Source organism: Mixophyes fleayi, chromosome 7 (genome assembly GCF_038048845.1).
Source record: "Mixophyes fleayi isolate aMixFle1 chromosome 7, aMixFle1.hap1, whole genome shotgun sequence".
Lineage (NCBI taxonomy): Eukaryota > Metazoa > Chordata > Amphibia > Anura > Limnodynastidae > Mixophyes > Mixophyes fleayi.
In genome coordinates this window covers 146,068,756-146,089,628 of record NC_134408.1, presented here as the reverse complement: position 1 = coordinate 146,089,628, position 20,873 = coordinate 146,068,756, and the positions used below count along the sequence as shown (strand labels likewise).

Sequence of the window (20,873 nt, the reverse complement as noted above, 5' to 3'; positions counted from 1 at the left end):
ACCCCTAACCCTAATCCTAACCCTAACCCCTAACCCTAATCCTAACCCCTAACCCAAAAGTAAAACTTATCTGGGTCTGTGTGTTGCCTCTTTAAAAGTTGACATTTCCAAGTCGCATACGCAACTGACGTCATTCGGAAGTGTTGCGATGTCCTCTCATCGGATTTCTTCTGTGTCTATTTACTGGTAAGTAGTTATATTTTCTATGTTGCTCTGTTCACTATCGGAATAATTACAGCCCCGATAACTCGATTACCACCGGTTTTATGTTACTTGACTCTGAAACATAAAAATTGATGATGGTTATAAATTGTCCATCTCTGAATTCCTAATCCTCAGAATTCCGCTCTATAAATCGCAGGTTGATCGGTTTTCCCGGACTTAAGACGATACGAGCGATGGATCTGACGTCTCCTAGCTGAGAGTCTGGTTTAATCTCGAACATCCTGATCAACTGCAGGAGAGAGGAAAGTTAGAGAGAGTGTTAATCTTCCTGTATCAACCTAGTATTATATTATTATATATTATATTCTATTACCACCAGCAGGAGGCGCTGCGCAGAATTAATGACAGTCGCATTAAAACTCTGAACATCGACAAATTATAAGGAAAAGTGATTTATAGAGCAGTGACTGTATCTGTACATGGCAGCTCTTGTGTACCCTGTATCATTATTGATATATTACAAACTCCACAAAAATATAAAGATATACAGTATTTTAAAAGACCATCTTAGAGGCCATTATTCATATATGTTATACCTGACTTGATATCTCAGTCTATTATATATACTAGTTTTCTCAGTTCATAAATGAGTCTTATTGACTTGAGATGTGGGGCAGAGTTTCACAAAAATATGGAAATGATCATTGAGTCCCTACAGAATGATTTTATAAGTAAAGTTGTTACAACCATGGAAATGTAAAATAGTACAGAGCCCCTTCCACAACAATATTTCAAAATATATATTTTAGTTTATTTACACTTTGAGATGAAAAATTCTGGGTGACATCGTTCCCCCTTCCAGATCATCCTACAGACTTACTTGAGACAGCGCTAGGTGCATCTCCAGCTCAGCGATTCGCTTCCCCACACAGCCTCGCACCCCGTACCCAAAGGGGATGGAACTGAACGGATGATGCGTCAGTCCTCTGTCCCGTAGCCACCGCTGCGGATAGAACTTTTCAGGTTCTGAGAAATTGGCTTCATCTCTGGCGATGGAGTAATGACACAGAACAAAGAGTGTCTGCAGGAAGAGATTACACAGGAATGAAAGAGAGGACTGCGTACAATCTCATACAGGTGTGTAATTAGTGTGTGTACGTATATATATATATATATATATATATATATATATATTACATACACAATATAGCCCACTATGCAATATGTGTCACTTAACTTCATGTAGACTCCCATTGTCCCATAGATTGTAAGCTTGCAGGCAGGGCCCTCTTACCTCTCTCTGTCTGTATTACCCAGTATTGTTTCATTACTCTGTTTATTCCCAATTGCAAAGTGCTACGGAATATGTTGGCGCTATATAACTAAATGATGATGATGATAATGAATGTTCAAAGAAGTTAACACACCAGCGCAAGTATAATACAAAAACATTTAATGCCAAATTGGTGAAAAAATACCGTTACACAGGTCATGTTGTAATATATTCACTCTTATCACATGGGTTTGTAAAACGTACATTCTTAGGGAACTTGTAGTCTCCAATTATCACCTCTCGCTCATTGACCATTCTTGCATTGGTCGGTACAACAGGATACAATCTGTAGATGGGGGTGAGAGAAAAATGTATTAGGACAACTGTCCTTCCCATAATGCAGTGCTTCTACCGCCCAATTGTCTCAGCTGGAATGTTTTTAAGAGAGGGAAATCGGCATGAGGGCAGCCCCATGGTTTGAAAGTGCTGAACATCTCCGGGGGATCCTAACGTTACCTGGCCATGGCCTCCTGCAATGTTTACTAAATGTAATGTTTTATCTTTTTTTGTATCCAAACCCTATATATTCTCTATGCATATCTATTATTTTTCTTACATATAAAGCTGTTGGTGGGATTCTATCCAGTACAAAGAGCAGAACTGGTCATAGGGCAGCACAGATAAATGCTGCTGAACAAATATAAAAGGACTTTAAATATCTGGTGAAAACCAGAGAGAGGCAGAAAGATAAATGTTCATGATACTTTCTTTATAAAGCACCAATATATTCTGCAGGACTGGACAGGAGCAAAAGTTGCAAGAAGGCGCGTACATTAAATAGTTGGAAAACCCTTGAAAGCTGTATCAAAGCTGAATATAGAGCATAAGGTCAGTTGCACATAATTTATGGCTGCACCTCTTGTAGTGCCTGTCAGTGAGAGAACATCGTGGCTGTCTCTTAATTACATGTGTGAAGGTTTTTAATACGTTGGTTGGAGTCTGCAGAAGTGCAGTTAGAAGGTGCAAAGTTTATCACCTTAGAGACTGCCTAATGCACTCACGTTAAAGACTGCCTAATGCTCCCACCTCAGATACTGTCTAATGCTCCCACCTCAGATACTGTCTAATGATCCCACCTTAGAGCCTGTCTAATACTCTCACCTTGGAGACTAACGCTCTCTCACCTAAGAGATTGTCTAATGCTCTCAACAGAGAGAGTGTCTAATGCTCTTACCTTAGAGACTGTCTAGGGATCTCACCTTAGAGACTGTCTAATGCACTCATGTTAAAAACTGCCTAATGATCACTCCTTAGAGACTGTCTAACGCTGCCTCATGCATAGGCAAACCGAGGGGGGTGGGGGTCCTAGTGCCTGGAAAGCCCCCTCCAAGTCTGGGACACTGTATAATTGAGGTGGCTGGACCCTGTCCTTGCTTCACACGGCTCTGCTTGAAAAGGGAGAGTTGCGCGCACCTAACAGTAGTGCACGCAGAATTGCCCATGTATATTATGGGGATAGGAAGAGTTGGAGAGCAGCCAAGCACTGTCTAAAATTATAGCCACGCCCCCAGGCATGCTGGTCACGCCCACTGGTGGTGTGGTGTGGAAACCCCCCTCTACAAATCCTGCATCTGTCCCTGTCATGACACAACAGCAGCTGTAAATAATTTGTGGCTTTCCCTTCTCGTGATCCGTGTGTCAGGTTACAAATGAGGATTCTATAATACAGTGCAGTAACTAAATATCAATAAATATAACCACAATTTCTTTTATTCATAAAACTTTTGAATATTGCCACAGTACTAAGTAACAGAAGCCCATTACAGCACAACTAAATGTGTATCGGTAATTCTATTTATAATTATATACTTTTATTTTGCACAGCGCTAAGCAACAAAAATGTTTATCATTCACATCAGTCCCGTCCCAGTTCTCTCCCACATAGACAGACAGTAACGTTACCCTACCAGTGTGTGGCGTGTGGGGGAAAACTGGAGCAAGACCACTTATATGGGGCGAACGAACTCCACACAACTTGCTCCTTACATACAATAACAAATAACAGCACGAACAACATAAACTGCAATTACTCATTCTATCCACCTGTCCTACAGCCCAGACTCCCAGGGAACTGTATCATCACAGTAACATTTAAATGGGATAAAATCTCCTGTGGAATGATATCTAGGGATGACAACGCATTTCATGACATTTCCAGTTTCTGTCAATAGCTGACTTTGGCATCTTGAATCATTTAACGAATTTTGCACTGAAAAAAGTTTCAGAGTTCATAAAAATGAGTCTTTTATGTCATCTTGGAACAGCAATGGGCGACACTTATAAAGCAAATGTGTTAATACGCAGTAATGGAGGTGAGTAGAGGGCATAACAGTGAGACAGGACCAGTTCCTGCGCCCCTTCGACCTGATGGGAAATAGAGTTTTGGCTTCACACACACAAGTTCCTGATGCTCTCCTATCAGAGTATTTTATCTGTGAATCCATCTTTGGAAACACTTGAAACATACATGACAACTTTTCAAACTTGCCCTTAGGGAGATCCCTGAGGGGAGGTCAGGAGGTAAGTGCGTTAGGGGGCATGGCAACGAGATCGCATCACTGTGTCCTGCCCCCAATTGTGCAAAATCACGATCTGTGGCTCGGGGCAGGACTATGATGGAGTGATTGTGTCATCAAGCCCCGCTCCGGCAGGATCCAGGAGGGAGGACTGCTCTTTTGGGAGTCCGGGAGAGTAGGCACATATGCTTTGAACTGTGCAACTGACATTATGTTATTATAAATGCCATGATGGTTGTATTTAAATGATTAATAAGGGGCACATTTATCAATATTAACATAAAGTGAAAAATAGTTTTCAATCCTTATCGCAATGATAAGGATTGAACTATTTCTCACATTTATGTACAACCCTGCACAGAAACAGCAGTTCCGAAAAACTGCTGTTTCTGTGATGTAAAAAATCATACTTACCCCCCTCTTCGGAAGCGCTGTCTCCGGGTCTTCTCTTCATTCTTCAATTGCGCATGTCCAGTTCCAAGAACTGCACATGCGCACAAAGATCCCCTCTCTGTCTCTGCAACTATCGTTGCAGAGAGAGAGCGCTGAGTGACAGGGAGGGATCACATGATCCCTCCACACATGCGCTGTTCAGCTCTGCTCTTCGGAGCAGAGCTGACAGCACTGAGATTTCTCATTTATGATAATGTACGCCAGCTCCAGCTGGTACATTATCAAGACAAGTTCCCGAAAAAAACTATTTTTCGGAACTTGTTAGATTGCAAAAGGGAGCAGTCACCATACTATTGAATGGTGACTGCTCCCCAAAACGAAGCAGAATGCAAAGCAGCAGATATCCACGATATCTGCTGCGATGCATCTTTAATAAATATGCGGGGGACACATCGAGGCATGAATTGTATGTTAAGTGCACGTTAGTGCACCATCACACTTTGTTAAATATACCCCAAATTCACTGTGTTTGAATGGTGTACAGTTTATATAACATAATGGTCAGCGCTGCCATCAAAAAACTGTGGGGCCCAGTACAAATTAATCTGGCAGCCCCCTCCCTCATTACAATACAAGCCCCAATTCACTTTCCTGGTTCTTGACACAATGAAGCGGCTCCCAGACTGGGAACACACCGCGAAGTGATGATGTCACCACATCACGCGCTAAATGACTGTGAGCCACCGCATTGCGGAGGGATGTAGAATCACATCAATCAGACTAGGGGGCACGGACCGACGGAGGGGTCTGTCCGGGCCCTTTACAGCTGTACCCCCTGATAACGGCTGTCATCACTTGGTTGTTAACTGAACATTAATAATTAAATTAAGATAAAAGTCCCGAACTCTGATCTCTAGACGCATCTGGACCTACCGCAGCGTTTCCTTAATTACTGCCCTCAGTAAGGGCATTCGGGTTATATCCTCAGCTACAGGTATACGATCCATAGGAACAGCCTTTACGATCTCTTCATGCAGGGTCTTCTGGAGCTCGGAGTCTTTTGCCAGGTGATACAGAGACCAAGATAATGTGTTTGATGTCTGGAAAAGCAGTGGAAAAACAGGAGGTTACCATGAAGGTGATTGTGGTGTTTTCATCCACATGTATCAATCGTAAAATGACATTTACAGTGGATTGTAGCTTTGTTGCACATTGCCTCATAACTGGCAACAAAAAGGTTTATTTATGAAGCAGAGTCCTGCATGTGTAAACTGTAGTAAAACTTATTTTTAGTTTGGATCTCCCAATTGATAATAAGGTGATTTGCAAACACTGTTATTTCATTCTTTTTTGTTGCACTATGGCTGAAAAACGTAATCACCTTCACTGCGGCTGTAAATGTTCACTGATTTGGAGAACGCTGTAACATAGTTTCAGCAGTACTGGCTGACTGCAGTGAGCAGGACAAGGAGCTCAGAGCTCAGACCTCTATGCCATTAAACTGAACTGATAAATGTTGGCTGAAATCACCACCGTACAGGTGGAGAGGTTAAAAAATATAATATAGGCTCCCCCCCCCCCCCCTAGAAAGCAGCAGAGATGTTAATTAACAATAATTTTCAAATCATCTTATCAAACAAGTATTTGGGTGGAGTTCTTTTAAAAAACATTATCTGGCTGTGCAGATAAGTTAATCTGATGACGAAATTCTGTGTAATTGTAGTTTATTTTAATTTAAAGCACTATGGGGTCTATGCATCAATAGGATGGGGTGCAACTAAATATGCATCGCTGCACATCACAGTGATACATATTTATGCACCGATTGAAGGCATCATGCCGGGGTTAATCTGGGAGCCCCGGCGAAGTGACCCCTCTTCTGTGATCTAATTTTCCTATTTACCGGCAGCCGAGCGCTGCCGAGATCCTGAGATGGCGTTACCTGTCTGCGCAGTGCAAAGCTTATCAAAGCTTGATGCATTGCAGAACATTGCAATCCCGTAGTAATCTATGGGGATTGTGATACTCCTCCGTTAGGCAGTTAATGCATTGGAAACATATAAGCTGGATGCATAGACCCCTGTGTCTCATTTTGCTTCCAGATTTTGTAATATTTTTTTAGCAGCACCGTCATGAGAATGATCTGTGTTGATTACGCACAGTGTCCACACCAGCCAGCAGCAGCTCGCACACGCTGCCGTACACCTCGGACATGCTCAGTTTACCGCTGGACAGCAGATACGTCAGGTACTCTCCCTGCACCTCCTCCCCGCGCTCCAGTCTGGACTGTATCTCACTCATCTTCCTGTCAATCAGCTTCTTCCCTGGAGTGGATAAATCAGGAGGTTATAATACTGCCACCCTGTTGTACTGCTAAAGAATAGAAAGATATATAACCGACATCCAAGAGACAGAATAGAAAGTATAACTTTAATGTTATATCCATTTCTCAGATATATCCTACACAGAGATTAATGGTGGCACAGTGCACAAGTAACCCAAAGTTTGTGATGTTATCCATCTACTTCGGCATTAGTTGTGTCTCTTTGTACTTTGACAAGTGTGGATTTGAGCACTAAGATGGTTCTATCCATGGGCACTTTTTGTTTTTTATGCACTGGTTGAAAGGCAGATTTGGGAAAGCCTTTGAGATAGCAATATAGGGGCTGATTTGGAGCTAGGGACAAATCCAGCTACTGGGTGTAAAATGTGCACTTGGACAAACATTGTGCAATACAGGAGTGAAAATGTAAGTGAAGCCCCGGATTTGGAGTTATACAGCAGGAGCGTCCCAGTGTGTAGGCAGCAGGCAGGACAGGTAGTATGTGCCCGGACTGCAAAAGCTGTTTGCAATTGTACCTGTAAGGTTGGGTACACACTACAGAAATATCCAACCAATGTGTTATCTATAACGATTGTACCAACGACTGAAGTTCTGATCAGCATGCCGATCCATGCGTACACACCATACACGTTTTAAACAATTTTTACATGATTTAAAGTCTGAACATTGATTTTTGTCTATCATAACATCGTTTTAAAAGATTGTGACTCCATAGACACTGTACCGATATATGGCCTCCCAATAGCAATATAATAAATACATTTAAATTAAGGACTGATAATAGGTACAATTGTACATGTAGACATATCAATACGCACACACACACACATATACATATATATATATATATATATATATATATATATATATATATATATATATATATATATATATATAGTATTCCTGCTCTGCCATCATTATATTTACAAATAATTTAAATACACAGAGGTATAGGAAACAAACATGGAATAATGTTAATATAACAATACAGAATTGAAGAGATGGACACATGTCACATAAGTAAATAAATGATACCGTAATGAGAAAATGTGTTTCATGCTATATACACTGGTATACAGGCACACATGAATGACATATGGAGCTTGTAAAAGAGGTTTATTATTTCACACTATTTTCATTTGATTGACGTTTAGACACCGTACCATGTGGGAGAGGCAGAGACAACATCATAAATTTAAATATACACTCCCAGAAGGGCGTTGCTCCTGGAGAAACTGTCTGCAATTGGCCGTGAGTGCGGACATACTGCAGGATTGGAAGGACGTCGTTCTATAGCTAAACGAGATTTTTAGTTCTTTTTAAAAATCAAATGAAACGATACAATGAGCTTTGGAACGAGAATCATTCATCGTTTCTGTGTACACACTAATGGGATATCAGGCTGAGCGATCGTTTATTGTCTGATTAGCCCAATACTCGACTGAAACACTGTAGTGTGTACCCACTATTACATGATAGCTAGAATCTGAGCTGCTGCTAAGGGCAACACCACACTTTTCCTTTTAAGAAGGTTTGATAAACCTGCCCCGTAGGTCACACAAATCGTCAGATATCAGCAGTGCTTTACATGCTGCTAGTCAATTAATCTAAACTTTCTTATTTGCTCCATGTAGGTTGCGTGTGTGTATGTGTCTGTGTGTGTGTGTGTGTGTGTGTGTGTGTGTGTGTGTTAGGGAATTTAGACTATAAGCTCCAATGGGGCAGGGACTGATGTGAGTGAGTTCTCTGTACAGCGCTGCGGAATTAGTGGCGCTATATAAATAACTGATGATGATGATGATGATGATGATGTAGGTGCATAACCTTACAGACAAGTTAAGCAATGAACTGTATATAAGAAGAAAAAGTAATCAAAACTAAAGAGGGAGGGTGGAAATATAATATAATATAATATAAGACCAAGCTATGAGCTGATCTTCTCACTTATGCGAATTCATGAAAGTATGACTGACAGCAGAAAATATGCATTGATTCATCATTATCATCATCATTTATTTATATAGCGCCAGCAAATTCCGTAGCGCTTTACAATTGGGAACAAACATTAATAAGACAATACTGGGTAATACAGACAGAGAGGTAAGAGAACCCTGCTCGCAAGCTTACAATCTATGGGATCTACAATATGTTCCTTATCAAGGTAAATGCTGTACTTGCACAAGACAGGGGCAGTTTGATGAGCTGATGATGATGATAATTGCCGTATATTTGCTCTAAATGGATCTAGATTTAAGGTTGTACGTACCTTAAGAAGTGTGTAACGCAAAATACAAACATGGTAATGTCATTTTGTTTAATCTGTTTTTAAACAGTAAAGATCACTATTATATGATTATATGATAACTATATTATATGATCACTATAGTGATGACCACTGAATCTTTGCTCTTTCTTTTACTCTTTTGTTCCAGAGGCCCCAGACATGCAACATTTGTTATGATACAGCTGTGAGATCTTTTATTAAGAAACCACTTATAAAGATAGTTCTGGAGGAAAAAAAAAACCACTCGATGCTACTAGTTGACAATGTTATACAGACATTATTGCTGAGCTCCTGCTCCTGCAGTCACTGCAACAAGCACTGCTACACAAGTAATGAGAAGGAGTATGTCCTACTCCTACACACAGACATCATCACTGAGCTCCTCCTCCTACAGTCACTGAGAGGAGCGCTGCTACACAAGGTAATGAGGCAGGGAAAGTCATACACATGGATATTATCACTGAGCTCTTCCTCCTACAGTCACTGAGAGGAGCGCTGCTACACAAGGTAATGAGGCAGGGAAAGTCATACACATAGATATTATCACTGAGCTCCTCCTCCTACAATCACAGTCAGGAGCACTGCTACACAGGATAATGAGGAAGGGAAAGTCTTGATACAGACACGATGACCAAGCGCCTCTCCCACAGTCACTGTGATGACCACTGCTACACAAGTTAATAACAATGTGATACATGGCGATATAATCACTGTGACGTGAGTAATGAGGATTGAAGTGACATACACACAGACAATACCCCCGAGATCCTCCACCTACTGTGGGTAGCACAATTTATGGAACTTTCTGGATAATGATCCCATACCTGCATCACCTCTCTGCTATTTAATTTGTACTTACCAAAATCAAAGATATCATCCCAACCTTTCATAAAACGACCCCAGAAGGGAACGATCCGCTTGGTCCATCGCGGAAGGTAGGTCGCATATACTGTATTCTTGAACATTAGGCCAATACTGTCAATAAACTTCTGGGTTTCTGGAGGAATCTGTTTGTCTAGACAGCCGATTCGGGTCTCGAACACAATATAGGAAATTCCTAAGAGACAGGAGACACAATTATCAGAGATACAGCAACACCAAACACTTATAAGCACTGACAACGTTCGTTCTTACCCCTTCTCCCAGTTATTATGATAACCAGGGGGTAACTAGCACTAGCTGGTCTCCATGGGATATTCTTTTTCAGGGGTATTGGTTGGGTGAGGGGTCATCACCGCTCCAATGGTGTCCCCTTAGTACGCAGGCTGGGGTCCCGTATTGGATTTCGGTTCCATCACAGTTATCTTACTGAATTTACAATATTCATTCCAATGAGGAAGGGTTTGAGCAAAACCAACGGAGCCCATCTATTATTAGGCAATATATGTTATATATTGTCTGTCAGCTCATTTTCTGGTGGAAAAATAAGCATTGGGCAGCTCGGTGGCCTAGTGGTTAGCATTTCTGCCTCACAGCACTGGGGTCATGAGTTCAATTCCCGACCATGGCCTTATCTGTGTGGAGTTTGTATGTTCTCCCCGTGTTTGCGTGGGTTTCCTCCGGGTGCTCCGGTTTCCTCCCACACTCCAAAAACATACTGGTAGGTTAATTGGCTGCTAAGAAATTGACCCTAGTCTATGTGTCTGTCTGTGTGTTAGGAAATTTAGACTGTAAGCCCCAATGGGGCAGGGACTGATGTGAGTGAGTTCTCTGTAAAGCGCTGCGGAATTAGTGGCGCTATATAAATAAATGGTGATGATGATGATGTGTTTAACTTGTTTCTAATCCTTTGACTTGTGAGCTGCACATTTGAGCTGATAAATATCAATCCAGTTTGAAGAGATGGTAGTCTGAGCTCTCACACCGTGCTCCAAGGGCAGCGCCAGCGGTTTGTCTGGCCAGTCTACTGCCTAATGCTCTACTGCTCCTCATCTCTTATACTGTATAAGTATCATAATCCTCTGCTTCCCTGTCTTCTGGCTAGATCAGTGTAGTACTGTCTTAGCGGGGACCTTTGACCCACTCTAATCATGGACAATCCTCCTTGGTTCTCCCGCTAAGAGGCTGGCAGCAAGAAAGCCCAGGTAATCATGTGCCCCTGGTGTGGTGACAGGGGTGCCGGAAAGACATATGGGAGGGAAGCCCCACACGATTTGTACAGCATCTGTCCCAGGTCTGGGGTACAGTATGTGACCTCGAGGTGCCTATCTCTGTGCCTTCAGACCTTTGTCCCAGCCAGAACCTTTTTAGGTCATGGGGTTCAGGGTTAAAGTGGTACCTCTGTTTTAGAGGACCTCAAGACTACATCCAGGTCTACTTATTGTGTTATTTCTGACACTTTTTTAAGAATTTGGGTGAAGAAAGACCACATAGCTTTCAAATAAAACAAACAAACAAATATTTTTATATGAGATGTGTATACAAATATTAAGATGTTGATGAAATATCACTAATTTAGACTATTGCTTCCATTCAACAAGCATTTTGTTAAAAAATAATTCCCTTCATTTTGCTTCACGACAAAACTTTCTTCCCGAGACAGCTGCCTTAGGTTTGGTTGTCATTATAAAAACACCCCTAGTCAGGAATACTGTTGAATTACTTAGTTGCAGATCTACCAACACCAGACTGATTATAGCTCATCACAGCCCCAAAATGACCACAATGTCCAAGAACGATCCACTCAAGAGCAGCTGGATCTTTCTAATACGGCCAACCACATTCACAGCCGCACTGGACATAACTGCGGTGATAGAGCCAAGAGTGTGGTCAGCATTAGAAACACTGATATTGGCAAAAGGCTCTTATAGTTTAGCCAATTCCTCAGTGGTAATTGCAATCTAAATAGTCCCTGTTGATTTTGTCACATCCGTCCCCCAACTCTCAGCACACGACATACAAAACTGAACTGGTGCTTACTGATTTCAATAGTGTATTTCTTTATAGCTTCATGTATTCAAGAGAGTCAAAGATATTAGAGCAAAAATAAAATAAAACAGGAAAAACAAACACACATTAGCAAATGTTTTCCAACAGGCAATGTTATTACAGTTATCTCGGTACCCTCAAAGGCAAATCTGTACAGTTCATTTGCCACATCATTGACCATTTCGCCTGACGGGCTCTCCTTGCGCAAGTACTGCAGTCTGTGCATGAAATCTGAAATCACTTCGTTAATACTCCCATCATAGGTTTTGGCTTCTGCCGGCTTCAGCATCCTCTTGTTTAGGACCGTCCGCAGAGAACGCCATTTATCTGCTTGCCTGGGATAACAAGATAACAAGTCATTATTATAGTAAATATAGTCATTGTTGCAGAAAGGTTTCTGAGGAAAGCGTAGTCATGCCCGCATAATACAATACTGGGATATCTAACTGCTCCCCGGCGGTACTGGCAAGTAGCGGTAAGAGGAGTCTTACCAGTCACCAAACCAGTGCAGGGTCCCTCTGCGCACTGGAACTGGAAGACCAAATAGGGGCTTCCAGTTCTAGATTCGAAAATAAATAATAAAGTTATAAAAGAAACTGGAAAAAATGGAAAAGAACAATTTTAACAAAAAAAAAGGATTTTTTGCTTGGTTGATGTCTGGCTATCGTCATCCTGAGGTGCCTCACACCCCTCCCTACGTGAAGGCTGCCATCACTGGTACCTGGTGATAGCATTCTCCAGTCTGGAGGCTTTGATAAATCAGGTGAAAACAGATTTAGGGCTTTTCACCCATTGACCCAGTACCAGGGTCTATACTTTATTTGTATCCTCACACTGGACAAGGAAGAGCTCAACTGTTGAGCTTTTTCACTTAAATATTTTGAATGTTGTGACAGCGCAAACTACAGCGAACATTCCGTCCAGCTGTCTCTTCATCAACAATCTTGGATCCTGTGAATATAATTATGTTCTTTGTTAATTAAGAATGTTTCTCCTTATTTGGGGTTGTGGGTGTTTAAGAACTTTTATTCAACTGGACCTGAACATGGACTGAAACCACCTAGCTTCTTAAATAGAACCAGGTGGATTAACACATTGCAATACCATGGACTATAAATGGTGGATTCCCTATTTCCAGGGCTCCCTCCCCGTTTCATCACATTCACAGGAAGTGAGCAGCTCTTTCAGCCCCTTTAAATGCTTGTTAGGGGTTAAAAGAAAGAATTGCTCTTCAGCAACAGGGATTAGGAATCTCATTAACTAGTTCAGACTAGCATTGAGTGAGGCACCAACTCAGCAGGGAGGAGATATCCTGTTTCTTGCCCATCTCCATCCCACTAACACCTGCCAGCCAACCCCAGCATCACTGACCTGTGGATAACCCTCGAGGGTGGGCTTCCCAGTGTGGAAAATTTTGGGGCATGGTCACGCTACACAGAGAAACGATTCCCCTCCCCAAAATAATGCCCCTTTAATGCTGCCGGAACCCACTGCTGGCATGCAGCTTTGAAGAGGCATCCGTCACCGAGACACAATTCCAAAATGTTTCCAAAATAGGGAGTTCTCCATCTAAATCAGGACAGTTGGGTGGTATGTTAATGCTAATTTGTGCTTTACTAATTTGTCACCCTTTATCCCCATGTTTTTCTCATGTGTGTGGATATTTTCCAGCAACGCAGGCCAATCTGGGTGTTTAAACACTCATTAATGCAAAATGCAGGCCGCACACATAAGACTCACTCTGTGAAAGGCCCGCAGGGGATGTTCCGTTCCTCCCGATGCACCTTCCAGATGTCAATATCAGTTCTCATTGGATATTTCCCCTCCTGTCGCACCATAACCTCCAGAATCGCTGGGTCAGCTATGTTCACCATTCGGAACTTGCCAATTTCTGATTTCCACCATGGACCATACCGCTTCTTGTATATCAGCTGTTAAAAAACAAGACATTGATTGAACTGCCATGATATACAGTAAAAACATAATTTCTTGACATAACATAATTTTAATCCAAAACGTTATCTAATCCGAGCTGACACTGTAACGTGTGACCTAATGAAATTTAACAGACAATGAAAACTTGACGGCAGCTTGTAAAATTGCAGGATCCCATCCCCAGCACCTTGCTTCCTCTATTCTACAGGCTACGGGTCCAACTAATGGAGAAATTTGATTCCCAACAAGTCCAAGGTCAGGATGTCGAGCTCCTGGAGAAAGTTGCTTCCCAACAAGTCCAAGGTCAGTATGTCCAGCTCCTGGAGACATTTGCTTCCCAACAAGTCCAAGGTCATGATGTTCAGCTGCTGGAGACATTTGATTCCCAACATGTCCAAGGTCAGGATGTTCGGCTCCTGGAGACATTTGATTCCAAACAAGTCCAAGGTCAGGATGTTCGGCACCTGGAGAACTTTGATTCCAAACAAGTCCAAGGTCAGGATGTTCGGCACCTGGAGAAATTTGCTTCCCAACAAGTCCAAGGTCAGGATGGCCGGTCCCTGGAGACATTTGATTCCCAACAAGTCCAAGGTCAGTATGGCTACGCCATGCGTTTCAGATCCTTCTCAAAAATAAATACTTCAGACACCACAGTCTGAAGAGTAATGGATGGATAAGAATCTCATGAATGGTGGGGTCTCATGGGAAGAACTCACCAGTTTAAAGAAAGGAACTTTGCTTAATAAATATTTGGAAATATCTGGAGGAACATATTCTAGAGTACTCCTCTCAGGACCAGGGCCTAGACTAGCAAAGTGGTTTGTTGTAACGCTGCCTCCAGCTGCTACAGAGAGGATTTAATGAAAAACTGTAATTTATATCAGTAGTTGAATGAAGCATTAATTGAGTATGGCATAGACAGGAATAACATGTCTACATGTTGAAACACAGATCAAGGTCAAATAAATTATTAATAATAATAATAATAATAATATATAGAATATTAATGTATTAAAGAGTAACCGAGTGACTGTACATAAAGACCTAGAATTAATATCACATAACTACATAGTGGGTGTGGGTAAAAGACACACCTCGCAGGTAGAAACAAGTCAACAACCCCATAAATGGCCATCAGACCCATTCCCTACATCAATCACTCCACTGCTTAATTTGTGCATTATGACTATTGATACAATTCTTCCTACAAAATACATTCAGTCTTTTTTTAAACCCATGCAGTGATGCTGCCGTTAGTAACCCCCTCGGCAGTGCATATAGTCTAACTATGTTGTTAGTGAAGACATGGTTCCTCCAGTTTGTGTTGGTGCCTCCTTGTCACCTGTACAGTCCTCACTACTCATCAGACACATTTTTTGCATTGTCCTCGGACATATTTGTAGACAATAATTAGATCACCACCGAGGCAACTTTTTTTCCAAATTAAACAACTCTGGTTTGTCGAGTCTATCATTATGTAACCCTTGCATTCCCTTTATTAATAAGGTAGCACATCGGTGACACCTCTGAAGTTCTCCTATGTCTTATACACAGTATTCCATACTAAAAATGCAAAAACAGGTGATTTCTACAAAGGCAAAATTATATTTTCTTCTTGTGTATCTAGTTTCCCAGGATTCTATTACCTCCTGCAGCAGCTGCCTGACACTGGGAGTTGCTGCACAGCTCTTTGTCTATTAGTATACCCCAGTGCATGTTCTAACGTCAAATCTTCCTAATTGTATCTCATTCAATGGGGGAGATTCAATTGCTCGTGATGTGGCGAACGGACATTGCGCCACGCACATTGCAGCAATTACGGTAGAAATCTCAGTTCATGTGCGAGGAAAATAAACGGAGATATCTGTCAAATCTCTGCCGCGAAGTGTTTCACGGACGGTCCGAAGACACGACGCGGCTAACTGAATCTCCCCCCTTTGTACTGAAATATTTCCACGGCCTTGGTGTCATCTTTTTTTTCACATTTGTGGAACTGAAAGCCCAAGTCTGGTAAGTTAGCTCACTCATGCGCACACCTGCGGTGACTGGGTCGGTGAAGTGGTAAGTACTCCATACCATATTTTTGCTAAATTTTTCTGCTATAAGTGACAAAATAAAAGCATACTTCACCAGCATTATCTATTGATAAACTGGCCCCTATATACTGCATACTTGCCAACTTTTATGACCTGTCCACCGGGAGAAACAGGGAGGACAGGTCATGTGACAGGGGGCAAAAGGGGGGGGGGTGATGTTGTCGCGTCACCATAGCCCCGCCCCCATTATAAAATGTTGAAATTTGCGGCATTTAATAGTGGAGATTGCCTGCTCTTACGAATATTACGAAATTCGGGAGCCTTCTGGAAATTCCGGGAGAGTGGGCAAGTATGATATACTGAACTATTTATCATTTTTAAAATGGCACAGTATATCCAAATGAATAACCTTCAGTTTGTTCGCTAGTGCCCTGTTCTATAGGAGTTTAATTGATATTTGACCTTGTATGGTAGTGGCTCATCAAGCTGATACATGCTAATATGCAGAGTAATAATATTCTCAATGCAGAATGTATCCCTATGCCTTAATGAACATTTCAATAAAAAATAAAGTGGCAATGAGCAATACTCATAAACAGGGTATAGTCCGCCCTTAAAAATGACATTTTATTTTATGCAGCTGTTTCTATAGCCAGGGATGCTCAAAGACTATGGGATAGATTTATCATATCTTCTAAAGAGGAAAAATGGAGGTGTTACCCATTGCAACCAATCAGATTCCAGCTATCATGTTCTAGAATGTAGTACATAAATGATATAATCTGATTGGTTGCTATGGGCAACACCTTCACTTTGAGGTCTTCCTGACAACATAATGTGACACCTATAGGTGAAAGAGGGAACACATCACCATTTCTTAACGGTATAAGACATGTACTGGGGTTTCTCCTTGGTGAACATACATTATAAGACAGACATTCTCCCACAATAACATAGTGTGGTACATGCACAGCAGACTCACTGATAACAGATAAGTCCAGCTCTTTGCTGTGTGCATATAACACAACAATCACCACACAAAACATCATACATATATTGGTATGAATGTAGATTGCTGGGATAATACTAATATTGTGCAATAAGAGAAGAGAGACGCATACAGGAAATGAGTGGAAGAAACAACAGAGAAGTGTTAGTATGAGCTACAGAGTGACAATTGGATAAGGGGCTATATTTACCAACTAAGCAAAGAAACACTGAAGTCTAAGTAGGAATCTACTAATGTATGATTTTTTATAAACATAAATTTAAGATCGATTTATTAATTTGCTGTGGAAATCACCAAAAATAACCTCACTGCTATCAGACGTGTGATTTTGCCACAAAATTAGTGAGTTGTATCGTTCAGCTGCCCCGGAGATCTTTGGATAAATAGCATGATAGAAGATTTTTGCGGTGGCTCAGTGGTCAGCACTTCTGCCTCACAGCGCTGGGGTCATGAGTTCAATTCCCGACCATGGCCTTATCTGTGTGGAGTTTGTATGTTCTCCCCGTGTTTGCGTGGGTTTCCTCCGGGTGCTCCTGTTTCCTCCCACACTCCAAAAACATACAGGTAGGTTAATTGGATGCTAACAAATTGACCCTAGTCAGTGTGTCTGTTAGGAAATTTAGACTGGAAGCTCCAATGGTGCAGGGAATGATGTGAGTGAGTTCTCTGTACAGCGCTGCGGAATCAGTGGCGCTATATAAATAAATGGTGATGATAATGATGATTTTCTATCGCTCCTTATCGGAGAGCTCTTGATAAACAGACCCCTGAAAGTAGTACAGTCCTAGCACTCGGTTTCAGTGACATCTCAGTAATTACTGTATTAGATCACAGATCCACTTGCTCACAAGCCTGGGATAGGGAAGCATCATTTTTCAGCAATGTTATCAAGGTCGGACATTATAGGAGGCTATATGGCCATTTATGTAACTCTACAAGGACCAAGTGTTTGCCCAGGGAGGGTCCAGTCAAACAATAAGGAGAGCAGGAGTAAAAATTTATAATATAATTAAAAAAATTATCAGACATTTCTAATCCATTTATCAAATTAAGATAATAACAGATTAGTGGTGCATACTGAGGTTTTCTATAGCGTAGTACAAATGGAGAAAAATACACAGTGACATAAGGACACAAACTGATATATTATATATGATATATATGGCATGTATGTTTACTATAGTTAATAATAAAATGCGTAGTTACTTAGTGTCATCATTGGAGGTCACGTATAAAGCACGCTCGATGTGCAGAGAGAACCGCTGTGATTCTGCACCCCCTGGCATAAGGATGGTCCGCCCAACGCACATCAAGGGGCTCTCCTACCCTCCGATCTCATTGGGCGCCTTCGCATTCTATGTAGGTGGGTGGAATGGGCCCTTAATGACGGAATACCGTCTTTCTGGACTCGCCCCGCACTGTATGATGTCCCAATAGCATCATCTTGGTCCTGCTGGCCCGTGCTGCAATTAACCAGAATTGTGCAGAGGGGGACAGGGGAGACGATGACGCTATTTGCAGTGAATCACATCATCAAGGCCCCATCCTGGCCGACTTCACAGGGGAAGTGGGCTGGAAGCAGGAGTGTGGCCTGCTCTCTGGAGGGAGACTCCTGGACATTCTGGAGGGTAGACCAGTATGTATCAGTTACGTTGCACATAGTTAGAATTCGCTTACACCAATTCTCCCAACACAAACTCTGCAAGACACAGTAAGACAGATAGATGGCATGCAGTGAAGCCACACCGACCTGTAACTCATGACTATGCAGCAGGTAACCCCTCAGAAAAACCCAGTACAGGTTGGTGAGCAGGGAGGGTCCCGGTAGATCTTTAAAGGTTTTCACTTTCTTGTCTCCTTCTGCTATTCTAGCTGCGGCCGCACCTGTCACTGTCCTGCCCGGGGTGACTGCGGCCCTGCGCGTCTGCAGAGGGAGGATGCAGCGCCTGAGATAAGGGGACATCATGGCTGGAGTGAGCGAGAGCTGCTATCATTTACTGTAGTGTGAAAGAGAAAAGAAGAAGCCTCCGGGACCTCCCACTGTTTACATCCAGGGGCAGACAGTGTATTCCCATTCCCAGCCAGTGTACAGTGTGCACTGTAGCAGCACAAAGTCCACATTTTATAGGTATGACGTTAGAAACATTTTATTATCTGTACCTGGTCTGTGGAGTCTGGAGCATTGCTGCTGAAATTATAGATGTTTGTTAGGTGCAATTTCATTACGTTGGTTATTTTGAATGTATGGGTGCCTGCATAGTACCACTTCTCATACGCTGGTTTAGCTTGTTTCATTTTCGGTATCCTCTGTACAGGGGAGGGTTGGCAGACTTTAGCCCGGGGGGCAAGCACACATCACTGGTCCGTAAGTAGCGGCCCATCCTTAAAGTGTGGTTTTTAGTACAATATATATTTATCCATATAAAAAGAGGCTATTTTAGTGTTGCTTAATCCATATATATATTTTTATGCCCAGGTCTAAAGATGGATTAAGGCTCTGGGGGGCCTGGACACTTTAGATAAGGTAACCCCCTATGATGTAGCATGGTTATCATTTTAGACAAATACACGGGCAATACAGTGTGCACTACTGTTAGGTGTACACAGTTCTGCCTTCATGAGCAGTACAGGGTGAAGCGGGACATACCTCCCAACTGTCCTAAGTGAAACAGTCACCCAAATTCGGGACTGTCCCACCGGATTCAGGACAGTTGGCAGTCAGTCCTGCTCTCTCCTATCTGTTCTTGTCACTTTCACCACCTGTGGCTGCTGGTTTCTTTAGCTCATTTGCCGCTTGTCTGGATCCTGGAATATTGGAGGCCCTATTTGCAGAAAAAAATGGGTACATGAAATTTAGAAAACTCCATCAAATAATAGTATTCACATTTGATAAATAGACCTATTTCCCTCCAACTATCTCTGACATTAAATTAATAGAATTCCCATTTAATAAATAAAACTATTTCCCTCTCTCCAAACAGCCCCAGCAATAAATTAAATAGCATTTACGTCCAATACACTGGCCCCTCACTCACACACAGTATAACACACATACACATTATACTAATATAGCACGCTCTGCAATATTCAGACACGGGACGGCAACTATCACATGGTGCGCGCCCCATGTGACAGGTTCTGCGGCAACGGGAGAAGGTGGCTGGTCCCAGAGGAGGGGCCGGCCACCAAGTAATTAACAGGGATAGCACCGGCCCAAAATACTATTTTTTGGTCCGGCCCGGGGGACATGTGCCCCCCTGCCTCTCTATAATATTTGGGTACCTGTATAGCGGTAATGAATGACACAACCTCTGTTCCTCATAAGGCAAATATGTAATCATACTGCCCACCGATTGGTTGAACAGAATGTAAATGTAAGAAATGCATTTAGCAGTGGTGTGAACGCAGGGTCTCATTAAAAGTCGGATGTACGCCAATGTTTTTTGCGTTAGATACACATTATGTGACATAATTAGGCATTAACGCATTGACCAGATACAGCTCTTAGGAAGTATATTACTTACAGGTCATGGAGGCCTGGTGCAATGATACGAACCGATGATGACGATTGTCAGCAGCACATCTAGTCGCTTCTGATTGGCTCATTGCACCTTAACCCCTCCAGCCTATGGTACTTACATCATTAGTGTCGCGGCTATATTATCTCAAGTCGTGGCCGTCTATTCACATTACTTGATTGATTGACATATTCCTATTGGATTTAGAAAGGAATAGACAACAAAGCAGGATGTGTTTGTATTCATTACATTTTATATGGAAAATGCAATGTTTGCTTTTATTAACAACAATCAAGACACTGTACTCTCTTGTGGATATAACATTATATTATTACATTGCATGCAAATAGGGTAATGCGACCTATAGCAACCAATCAGATTCTAGCTGTCATTTTGTAGAATGTACTAAATA

General features: G+C 42.0%; 2 protein-coding genes across 2 annotated transcripts in view; both read right to left on the bottom strand.

Annotated features, from left to right (window-relative positions):
• The window catches only part of LOC142098309 (sterol 26-hydroxylase, mitochondrial-like), a 293,770-nt gene that overhangs the window by 32,986 nt on the left and 239,911 nt on the right, over positions 1-20,873 (bottom strand). The gene's annotated exons all lie outside the window — the stretch shown is intronic.
• LOC142098310 (sterol 26-hydroxylase, mitochondrial-like) lies at positions 180-13,913 on the bottom strand. The gene is made up of 8 exons (XM_075181049.1): positions 13,704-13,913; positions 12,099-12,298; positions 9,895-10,092; positions 6,568-6,731; positions 5,341-5,507; positions 1,703-1,784; positions 1,046-1,246; positions 180-454 (listed from the first exon to the last, which is right to left on the bottom strand). Exons 1-8 carry the CDS (start codon positions 13,835-13,837, stop codon positions 329-331), a joined length of 1,272 nt encoding a protein of 423 aa, XP_075037150.1. The 5' UTR covers positions 13,838-13,913; the 3' UTR covers positions 180-328.

Excerpts from the sequence above, each read along its gene's own strand:
- LOC142098310 (XM_075181049.1), bottom strand. The coding sequence starts at position 13,837 with ATGGTGAACATAGCTGACCCAGCGATTCTGGAGGTTATGGTGCGACAG. Across the intron at positions 12,299-13,703 it reads CCCTGCGGGCCTTTCACAGA|GCAAGCAGATAAATGGCGTT; the intron begins GTGAGTCTTATG and ends TTGTTATCCCAG. Across the intron at positions 5,508-6,567 it reads TGCTGGCTGGTGTGGACACT|ACATCAAACACATTATCTTG; the intron begins GTGCGTAATCAA and ends CTGCTTTTCCAG.